This window comes from Clupea harengus, chromosome 12 (assembly GCF_900700415.2).
Source record: "Clupea harengus chromosome 12, Ch_v2.0.2, whole genome shotgun sequence".
Taxonomy (NCBI): Eukaryota; Metazoa; Chordata; class Actinopteri; order Clupeiformes; family Clupeidae; genus Clupea; species Clupea harengus.
This window is the reverse complement of record NC_045163.1, coordinates 5,273,301-5,284,816: the sequence shown is the minus strand read 5'-3', so window position 1 is coordinate 5,284,816 and position 11,516 is coordinate 5,273,301. Positions and strand designations below refer to the sequence as shown.

General features: G+C 42.2%; 1 protein-coding gene across 4 annotated transcripts in view; it reads left to right on the top strand.

Moving 5' to 3' along the window:
* Positions 1-961: 961 nt before the first annotated feature.
* ulk1b (unc-51 like autophagy activating kinase 1) overlaps positions 962-11,516 on the top strand; it is a 24,461-nt gene continuing 13,906 nt past the window's right edge. For all 4 annotated transcript variants that reach the window (XM_031577319.2, XM_031577316.2, XM_031577317.2 and 1 more), the window contains exons 1-7: positions 962-1,626; positions 2,338-2,430; positions 2,522-2,563; positions 8,137-8,169; positions 8,866-8,902; positions 11,110-11,283; positions 11,401-11,474. In XM_031577319.2, the coding sequence (XP_031433179.1) occupies positions 1,534-1,626; positions 2,338-2,430; positions 2,522-2,563; positions 8,137-8,169; positions 8,866-8,902; positions 11,110-11,283; positions 11,401-11,474 (546 nt within the window). In that variant the 5' untranslated portion in view covers positions 962-1,533. The remainder of the gene's footprint in view (positions 1,627-2,337; positions 2,431-2,521; positions 2,564-8,136; positions 8,170-8,865; positions 8,903-11,109; positions 11,284-11,400; positions 11,475-11,516) is intronic.

Here is an 11,516-nt window from a genome sequence, read left to right as displayed (position 1 = left end):
AGACACACATTTAATGCCATCCGAATAGTGTCCGTGCTTCATGGTACCTTGTAACTGTTATGCCATATCCTAATATTCTTCTGGACTTGCAAGATTGTGTTAATCTTCGCTTAAAAGTGTCTTTAATTGGCTTGTAAATGGCCTAGTCTATATCAAAATGTTTTGCTGCTTTGTTGTTGGTTCTTTATTTAGTCGTGTTGAAAAAAAATCAGTCATCAGTAATTAACTATGCTGGGTTATTTATTCACAAAATCCCTGATGTCCTCAATACAAACACAAGTGTGTCCAAATGACTCTTAGCTGTTTTTGTAATATAACACAAAGCTTCCCGTTGGAATAATAAGCCTACTATGGACTTTTCAAAACCAGGCCAAGAGCCACACGGAAATCCCCTCTTGGCCACCTCTTGACAGATGTGCTAATTATCCGTGTAGCTGCAATTACATGACTTACCACATGATGGGAGTAGTTGACTGACTACATGCACAAGGTTTGTTCAAAAAGACTGCACACGGCATTGAAGTAAACAACACCAAACAGGAGCATGTCACTTAATTGACGTAAACAGAGGCAACAGCAGAATCATTTATGTAGTCTTAAACGTTGTAAATTGTTAAGGGACTGGAAATGTCCATTATTAATAAAATATAAATTAAAATAATAAATATATATATATAACCTGATTGTGGGCTACTAGTAATTCTCATTTGTAGTAGTCTGTTAAGTTGTAACAGAGTGCTAGCCTACTGGGAAAACGACATTTTGAAATCCTTCTTGGTTTAGTTCAGGTGGGCCTATTCATGGTCATATGCACGACATAACACAGACTAGGTTCTTATGTACAACGCAGACAGTGAAATAGTAGGCTACAACCTTTACTGTCTATGGCCACAACACCTGCACAGTTGTGTCGTGACGTCTTCCTCTTCCGTCGTGACCACACACTTCCCTTAACGTCAAAATTCAACATAAGACACTTTGCCACTACGCATGCGCATATGTGCTGGCTCGGCGGAGCTCAGGTCTTTGTTGAATGCAGCGAAACAGACTCCCTCTGCAAGGAAATTAATATTGCAAGAGAAACTAGAAGAACACACAAACATCTACATCGAATGGAGTAGGAAATTGAAAACTAGTACGTACATTCCTTCGTCAATACTGGGAGGATTTTTACCGAGTCGACAATATCGTCTGTATACAAACAAAACCACCGTTCTTCTTAAGGTGGTATTGTGGGATATTTTTAGCTCAACATTTGTCCTTTTTTGCTATTGCGCTAGTTCTGTACACAATCATGGGAGCGTTTATCAGTTAAGAGGAATATTGTTATTCCTTTTCCTCGACAAGCTATCATGAAAGAAGACAGTTATTTCTTCTTGGAAAGGCAGCTCATGGCATGCGAAAGAGGGGGACACCTTTCCTGCTGCCTCAACGTTACCGTGGAACAGAGGGTGCCAAAGAGGGAAATCCAGTGGCCTGCATTTACCTGGCTCACCATTTCATTGAAATAGTGTTCTACTACGCATAACTGGGATGATGGAGACAGTTGGCAAATTTGAGTTCAGCAGGAAGGATCTCATCGGACACGGAGCCTTTGCTGTGGTGTTCCGAGGCAGGCATCGAGAGGTGAGAAATAACTTTGTTAGGGCCACGTTATAATAGTGTCCTCCAGCCATGTCTTAATTATAGTCATGGCCCTCTCGCAATTTTGTCGTCTGCCAAGTTGTTGGACAACGTTGTACGTTGTATATCCGTGAAGAATCTCGATGGATGCTCAGCTTTGTCTGTCACAACTGTGCCATTCCACCTTAAAAAGCAAAGGCCTGGGAAATGATCTTATTATATGCTGCAGCATACTAGAACGGACAAAAAAATCTAACCTTGTAAATCAGATTTTCTACATTTATGCATGCAAGAGATTGTGCAAAAAATGTGCATTGTATTCGGTGACAACATCGAGGAAGTAAAACTTTCCTGTTAGCTTTGTTTCCTTTGAGGGATAGGGATGAAGTAGATTTTGTGTTGGTTTAAAATAAGTGTCAGACTCAAAAAATCTTTATTGTGCTTGATATTTAATTTTATTGCAAATAAACATTATTACATGCATAGGCCCACTAGTATAATTACACATCGGCAACGAGAATATGTCGTGACATGTCCACTACAAGCCCGCAATGTTACTCCGGCACCAGCTAATCATGTACAAATACACTGTTTTCTATTGTAGCATACGCTATTGATGAACTATGTCTTTTGACGGAATGGTGTATTGATTTGCATTGAACTAATGTTCTGCTATGAACAGTTGCACACAAGTTCACATTGTTTTGTTTTCAGAAACACGATTGGGAGGTTGCTGTGAAATGCATTAACAAGAAAAACCTTGCAAAGTCACAGACACTTCTGGGGAAAGAAATAAAGATATTAAAGGTAAACACTCCCATAATGCATCCCGAGGAGACTATGACATTACCATCTCTATTCCCGGTGGCTTATCTAAAATGAATGTCTCTCTTTCTAGGAACTGAAACATGAAAACATCGTCGCCCTATACGATTTCCAGGTATGTAACGAAAAGAGTACCGGTTTCGCATAGTTTACTTTTTCTGCCCTACTGACCAAGGCTTTGAGGAAATTGATAAATCACGTAAGGCCTTATAACACACGCCACGTAGGCCTCGTAGTCGGAAAAAGGGAACTGTAATATAAGTATAGACGTTTTTATTTAGGATAGAACATTGCACACACTAACATAAACATATATGACAACTTATTCAAAGTGGTTTGCAGTCACTTTACATCCATCACGTGTTCCTTTGTTGACATACCATGTGCGTGTTAGGCTATTGGTCCGTTTAGAGGAAAACGTAGTCTTGTAGACAGCCTCTTTATCCGGAGTGTAGGGTATTAGCCTACTAAGAGAGAATGACAGATATAGGTAATTGATGAATATATGTTCGACTCATCCAACGTAATGATTTTAGAGCATTTTAGAGTAGGTACAACTGCAGCAATATGTTTGTCGAACCTGTGTTACTTGATTCCTTTAGGAACCCCCGAGGCAATGACCGTTGAGTGTTTTTAAATTAATGGGTTGGTTCATGAGTCTGGAGGTATCCATGACCGTTTTTTGGTAATGTTTCCCTTACTGTTCTGAAATATGCCTGGGCGGGGTGTGTCTGTGTCTGTGTGTGTGTGAGTGAGTGAGAGAGAGCTTGTGCATTGGATAGGATCCTTAATTATCGCCTTGAAAACCTAAGTGGATACATTTGAGGGAATAGTCCAAAGCTTAATATAGAAGCTGGGTAGCCTTACCATTCATACATATGCAACGATGTTGAGGATATCACCTCTCTGCTTCTCAGAGACATAGCACCTGCTTTCTGACCATTTATAAGACAGCAGTCCTTGACATGAAGTCAGTTAACCTGTGTCAACTCCTGCTCTATGCACGTTCTGTAGCTAGAAGGTGTCCTATAAGTGTTCTCTTCCTGGTCAGGCTGTTGTTCTCAGTGCACTGTACCTATGAGCCCTTCTTTCATCAACTGTATGATGGCCAGAATCCAGAACTATAAGGAAACAGCGACCCATATTAGTGCCTTAGGTCTGCAGTAAGTCAATAACTATCTTTAAGACTTAGTTTGTTATGATACTTTGTCCTTTATTCCTTATCTTAACTGCATGTGAGAGAATAGGGTGTATTGTGTCTATAGTGTCTGAGTGAGCGAGTACCTTTGGTACCACAAGGTCCATAAACACATCGGTAACACATAGGCTACGTGAGGTAGCATAGGCCGAGGGCGCAGAGATCTGAGGGAACATTGTGCTTTAGAAACATAGGGTGGGTCCATTTCTGCTTAGATTTCCTCATTTGCATCCTTAAAATTATATTGGGATTGTAGAGGGAGCCTAGAGTTGCCATTGGATCCCTAAACAGCATGCCCTGGTGAGCCTATTGTGAGATTCTGTTTTCAGTGTTGGTGGGTCATGGAGATTCATTCACCATTTGAATGGCAACCCTTAATGGCAGCAATGTGCACTTGTCTATTTAGAGGTCTTTCTGCGTATAGGTATTATATAGATATTATTCATGTGCAAGGTAATGGTGGCAGTTATGCTATCAGTGTTGATAACAACATAACCTCAAATAAGCTACATGAAATGCAGGATTTTACTCACATAAGCCCAACATTTTTTTCAACCAGCTGAGAGGTTGTCCCAAAAGAGACACGGTATTTTAGCCCAGTGCCTGTTCTGTTTCTGTTTCTCTTGGACTGCCCCTCTGGCCTGGCCAGGGGTTGCCCTCTTTATCACATCACATCACACACCCTGTTGGGCAGAAGAAGGGTTTATTAACTTATTACTTATCTCAGTGCGAGTCTTTGGGCACGTAGCAGGATAGTTTAAGAGTTTCCTCACTTTCTCACTTAGACACTCTCTTTCTCTCTCTCTATCTATTTATCTCTCTTCTCTTTTTTTCTTTTTATTATGTCTTGATTTGACCTTTTGCCAGTTTTTTTACTGTAAAAGGACTTTAAAGTAAAATCTCTCTCTCTCTCTCTCTCTCTCTTTTTCTCTTTCTATTCCCCTTACTGTTTCTCTCTCTCTCTCTCACCAGCATGGAAACAGAATATTTAGGAGATACAAAAAAAACAAAAAAGGTTAGCTGTGTGCTGAGTCAGCAGTCCTCTGCCTGCCACCGGCAGTCCATCCTGCACCACTGATTGGTTGCCCAGGACAGGCAGAGAGAGTGGGAGGTCAGCTGTTGCTAAGAGATAAGTGGACTTTTTGAAGAGTGGCAGTCCTCTTATGCTGTTTAGAGGCTCTGGTTCTGGTGGTGGGGGTGGGGGTGGGGCTGGAGGCGTTGAATAGGGGTATGAGAGCAGAAAGAAAACAAGTCAAACATGCTCACTGTGTGTCTTTAGGTTGTTGGCTTTGAGTTTAGGGAAACCGTGAGGTACATGACATAGCCTGAAGCGGGTATTTGCCATAAAAAGTATGTTTGCTGTTGTAATTCTGACTGTATCTAATTCTCTCTCGTGTGTGTTTTACGCCAGTCCACACTCTTTCTTATTCTATTGTTTTCTAGAGTGTAAAGTACTTTATAGCCGTGCAAACATTATGGAACACCTTTGGATTTGTGGTGGTGGTGTTTGAGAGCAGGGGCAGTTATTTCAGTGTCACTACAGGTTTTTTCTCTTTAAAGTAAAAGTAGATTTGGAAATGGTTAGTTGAATCAGATTTCTTTCTTGCTCTCTCTCTCTCTTTCAGCTTGTTAGCATATTTGTCATGCTAGAACACAGAACACATTCAGTGCGATTCCTGCCCCTAATGCATAAACTCAGAGTGACGCTTAACACCAAGCCATTCGTGGGACATGCTTTGTTGGCATAGAGTCAGCACCAAATCAACACAGGCCCCATTGCATTTGCACTCATCATGTAGATGGCTAATTTCAGGCTCAGACAAATGCCACTGATGCAGCAGACACTGTAAATCTCAATAACAGATCTGATGGATGAAGATTATTTTACAATTAATCTGAATTCGATGCACTGGATTATTAGCACAAATGCACACACCTACTATGTGTATTTTTTAGTAGTACAGTTTAGTGATGTACTGTCTTTTCGCTTTCTTTCTTTCTTTCTTTCTTTAGTGATATACATTTTCTTTAGATATACAAAGGAAATATGGTTTATTTCCTGGTTGGGGACTTCCCACAGTGGCCAATCCTCTCTCTTTCATATGCAAGTGCTAATACCCAACAACCTAGGGTGCACCACAACCATCATACCAATACTACTTACTTAACAACACCAAAGATGCCTTTGTGAGCATTTCACTGGGGTTGTCAAGTGGGCACCTTCATTCGCATGTCTAAACAATGCCTATTCATGTACGCATCAATCTCATTCTACAATGGCATGCCACAGACTACCAGGGTAGGGGTGGGTGGGAGGTTAACCCCCTCTGGAGTACAAATCCAGGTTAGGGTAAGGTTACATGCACAATAATAATAAACGTTTTTGTTTTAAAATGCTGCTGGACTTTTGGAAACGCTGCTGGCCCAGTTTTAGTTTGAAAACTCCAGGGTTGTGTTTTAGTTTGGACGGGTTGAAATGGAGACATTTGGAGGCGATGACACAGACACCCACATTTGCTTCCTGATTGGGTCTTATCAGTCACAACGTATTTGTCGCGCTCCTTGCATGTGACCCTCCGGAAGAAACAAACCGTATCAGCCTGAACTACCAGTGGTGAATGCAATTACAAGCGTTGCTGACCTTGTCTGTGCCAGCAGCTGTTGTGCAGTTAGATTCCCAGTGTATGTGAATGGTCAAGTGATATGCGTTTTCAGGCGTGTTACTATAGACAGAGATTATTTATGATACAGAGCTAAAACACTCATCTGGACAGAAATTGTTTTCCTTTTAAAACTGTTTTAAAATGAGATAGTCTTAGCCTTGGGGAAGAGGCTGGGGTGGCAGAATCCTCCGGGATTATGAACCCAGATTAGGGTAAGGAAATAAAATGGGATTCGAAACCCTGGTCACCTTAGCCACCGAAACATCTTGCGACAACAGGCCTCTTCACGGAATTCCCATGTCCCCAAGCAGTCTGTGAGTGCCTCAGCCATAACCACTGGCTCAGACAGCCTCAGACAGCTCCATTAAAGCTTTATTGTGTGATTATCCTCGAAAACCAAAATCCAACTGAAACGTTATGGTTGATTTAGCTTATAAAGCCTCTAACACCTATCTCCACTGGTCTTGTGTGTGCCTGCCAACCTCGTTCCTTTACTTCCGCCACTAGTTCTGCATACTTCAGCTTCTTCCCTTCAAAGGCTTCCTCAGTCACATCTTCAAAGGGAATTGTTAACTCAGTGAGGTAAACAATGCGCTCGCATTCAGAATACAATAACATGTCTGGTCTCACAAGAACTTTCTGCCCCTCTCCAATGATTTTAATAACCTGATTATGTCTCTATGAGTAGTGACCCTGGGTCAAGCTAGTTTTACAACCAGACAGAACATGTTTTAATGAGCCAACATTCGTACACAGCTTGCAGCTTCCTTCTTCACCCACACAATAACTGAAGTTATGCCAGTTCATGCATTGCACTTGCTTTGTCTAAGAAGCCGCTACTGCCCGTCTAGTTTCCTCTTCTTGCTTGAGAACAAAGCTGGTTACCCCATGCTTTCATGCTTTCCCAACTGTCAACCTAAACCCTGCTCTTCCACTCTGTACCGGCCCAATGATATCCCTATGCTGTAATGCACTTTGTGCATGTTGAATCGCTTCTCCCTCTTTTCACTTTTGGAGTGTTCTTGGCTGCTGGATCCTTAGATTGAGATGAAGTCATCTCCAGGCTGGTCTTTGCACATTTGAACTCCTCCACCAAGCAGGTCATTGGCAACTCCAAAATCAATTTCCCATACAGTGCTACAGTACTTAGACAACGTGTCACCCAAGCCATTTCCTGGCTGCCTTATTCATGATTCTCTCAAATTTCTCCACCTCTGAAATCAATCTTATTGATAGCCTTAACAATGAATTCTCTGAGCTCTTCAACCTGTCCTCGGTCACTGAATGTGGAATTGTGCCACCTGTCTAAACTCTTGTGTCTCTACAATAGAAGGAATCATCTCACCATCAATATAAAAGCTCTCTTCCACCAGTTTCCCCTTACTGATAGATACACTGCTGGGTTTCACTTCATTTCAGACTGTCATTCAACTTGGTTAACAGCTGAAGGGTACATGGAGAAGTTGTTATAAGCGTTGTCATGTTGTCCAAATGAGCTCATATGCCCTTATAATTACCTCTGTGAAATGGTGCATCTAGCCATTATGCCAATCTCCCAATGCTGCCAGGATGTGGTGTAGTAGTGAACATGTAATTCTGGATTTCCAGTCAATTAGACTGTGAGGTCAAGGTTGTTTTTGTCTGACCATTTCCTCTATTGCATAGTACAGCACATTTACAAGACAAACACATATTATGAAAGGAAAGTAATTGTCCGTGCAAACAAACAATTCTGTCTTTGTCTCAACTGATTTTCTCTCTGTGTTTTAAAAATGTTAACACACCCTAGGGTGAACAAAGTCTCACAGCATGTTTGTGTGTTTTCAGGAAACGGCGAGCTCGGTGTACCTGGTGATGGAGGTGAGTTATGCACCGTGCGGGTGCGCCTTGTGTATCAGCGTGACTGATCTGCACTTGACTATGAATGTGAGAGGCTAAGCTGCCAGGCCTGTGAGGAACCTGAGCTGGGATGAACAGGAGAGCTTTGAGAGGTCACATGGTTAATCAACACGCAACAGCACACTTGACTCCACTGCTCAGGGCCTTCTTCAATAGTTACACAAGCCATGTCTGTATTCCAGACTGTTTGCGACTTTGTGGTTCCACTGGTGGTAACAGGAATGGGACAGTTTAGCTTGATGGTAATATTTAACTGTTTTAGGCGAGAGCCATTAACTCCATAAGTCCATTTGTGAACATGGCTCAAAAGACCCCACACTGGTTTTGGATTTGGCGTAGCCTGTATTTGAATCCCCTGACTTTGTTATGGGGAGATAACTTGCTTACTTCATGTCAATGTTATCAGCATCAAATCCACCCAGATTCTTTACAGTTGACTTCCTCTTCTGGTACACAAAAACACTCAACCCTTCAGGGGGAATGGTGAACATCCAGCCTTCTTTGAACCTTAAGGCTGCTGGGCCTCATATGTTGTGTGTTGTATTTACCGTGTTAGGGTTAAAATTGTTGAATAGGATTGTTGCTTTCCCTGTTAGACCTGAACCTCAAACCTCTGAAGTATTTAACCTTGTTCTTTATCTCTGCTTCCAATCACAGTACTGCAATGGTGGAGATCTTGCTGACTACCTACACGGTAAGCATGTTAAGCAGTTTTTACTAACATTCTTTGAGCAAACTTTTATGCTGTTGCACAAGTTGCAAACAGTAGGCTTCACACTGATATCCCAGTATTACCGTAAATCCTCAAATAAAGACCGGGATTCAATTAGAGGCCAGGCTTCAGATAGTAGCCGGGGGCGTGGTCGATACGGACAAATAAAAGCCGGGCCCCGTATACAAGCCGGGGGTAAAAAAAGATACCGGTAGCCTATTTTACTGTAGCCTACCAGCATCAGTCCACCATGACAAAGCAGACATCACAATTTAATTGTTGGCTAATTTCATGGCTGTTTGCAATAAAAAAAGAAATGTGTCAGTCTACTAGGTGAATTTGTTATTATACAGTTACTTGCCTAAACGAGAGAAGACATTCCTCCAAAATACCTCTTTTTAATGATTTTGTTGCCGTTTCGTGATTTCCGGTAAGAAAAAAATGGTGTTGCGTAACAACCCATTACTTGCTGACTTCAAGTTACAATGACTTTCCGCTACGTTAAATGACGGACTTCTTGCAGAATGATATGAAAGATGTGAATTAGAAGCACAAAACCTGTTGCCAATGACAGCGGTCATTAACTTTTCGAGGTGGTGAATATCAAGAAATTACAGACCTCCTAACGTTGGGGTGCCCCATTCAAATCAACAGAACTTTTTTGAACATTCTGAAGAGCCGTAAGAAATAAAGGCCTGCCCCTAATACAAGCCTGCCCCAAATACAGGCCGGTGCGCTGTGCAGCCTAAGTATATAAAAGCCCCGGCCACTATTTGAGGATTTACGGTACTTGCACATACCATTAACAACAGGTAGGATTAGGAAAGAGAAGAAGAAGAAGAAGGGGGTGATGACAGATCTCAGAATACAATACAAGTGTATTGTCCACCCCTGAAGGAATAGAGTAACAATTTTACCAATTTAGAAAACAGATTTGATTTCTATTGTTCTCACTACACCCCTAAACTGAAGCCTTAATTTCGCCCACAGTGTCAAAACATTTCTCTTGCAACAAGCCATGTTGTGTATAGCTTTGGTCTGAAGATCTGAAATGAGATTTTGGCATGTTGTTTACCATGCAGCCACCCCAGAGGATATTTCCTCAGTTCTAGCCAGCGTGTTGCTCTCTGATAAGCACACAATGGAGATGTGCTTGTGCTTGTCGTCTGCATGTCTGCCCCAGCGAGGATGGGAGCTGCTAAAGCCCCAGGGCTCTGTGAGTGTTGGAAGATGACGGGGGTGATAGACCCTGGGTCAGGCCTCTTGACCCTCCCTCTGGGGCAGGAAACCACTCCAGGGTGGTTTCTTTGAGGAAGTTTACAGAACACACGGGTGTTGCTGGGCTGTCTAACTTCCACTGGGTAGTTGGAGAAAGGCAGCAGTAGTTAAAAGCCCTGCACAAACTCCACCAGGGGCCTAATACAGATTGGTTTTATGAAGGACTGTGTGAAGTGGTCTGCAGTGCTGGGGTGTAGATCCCGTGTCAGCTGACTTGTGTTAGTCACGAAAACAGAGCAGAAGCACATTCCCTCAGGACAGGCAGTAAACAAGATGACTCTGTGCTGCCACATGGAGAGGATGGGCTGGTGGAGGGTTTATCTGTCCACAGTCTCACACCGGGGCCATGTTCTCATGAGATTCACAGCATTGTGGCTATGAAGATCTATAGTTTGTCTGAGAAGGCACATTTGATCTTAATGGCTCAGATCCCAGGGAGGGTTAGGGATCTGGATTAATCCTGTTATTGTTGGTGTCTCAAAAAGACTATTATTTCTGTATATGAAAGCTGATGATCAAATGTTGGTTTTAAAATGGCTAAGTTTATGGAATTAACAAGGTTTTATGAAATTGACAATTAGACTCTTAGTAGGTCATGCTTGAGTGTTATCAAATGTATATTTTGTGTAAAAAATGCTATTCTGCTATCTCACAGTCTAGAGTTATGTAGTTTTGCGTTTGATGTTAGATAATGGTGAACCAACATCCCAAAATGATTTTCAGGCAAATTAGACTAAACCTACCCAAATTAAGCTACTGTGCGGTTCAGTTACTTTGCTTCAGAAAACAACCTTATTTTTTCAGCGTTGTGTAATAACTACCTAATTTCTCTAAATTGACCTATCAAATCTATCAGTGTTGTGTTTTGTACAAGATGCCAGATGGACTTATATTTATGTGTGTTGTTACAGCCAAGGGCACCTTGAGCGAGGACACCATTCGAGTGTTCCTGCTGCAGATCGCTGGAGCCATGAGGATCCTGCAATCCAAAGGCATCATCCACCGAGACCTCAAGCCCCAAAACATCCTCTTATCCCTCCCTGCAGGCCGCAAGTCCCACTCCACCAACACCTGCATCAAGATAGGTGCGTTTCATACAGTGTCATACACACAGCATGTCCGTGTGGGTCTATCTGTGTCCTTTATGTTGGTGTTGGAGCATGCGTTTGTTTTTGTCCAACATCTGTCATCTCTGTTTGTAGCTGACTTTGGATTCGCCAGGCATCTCCAGAACAACATGATGGCTGCCACTCTCTGTGGCTCCCCTATGTACATGGTGAGTTAGCATTTTCACACTGGCCTTTGACAGCGACACGAC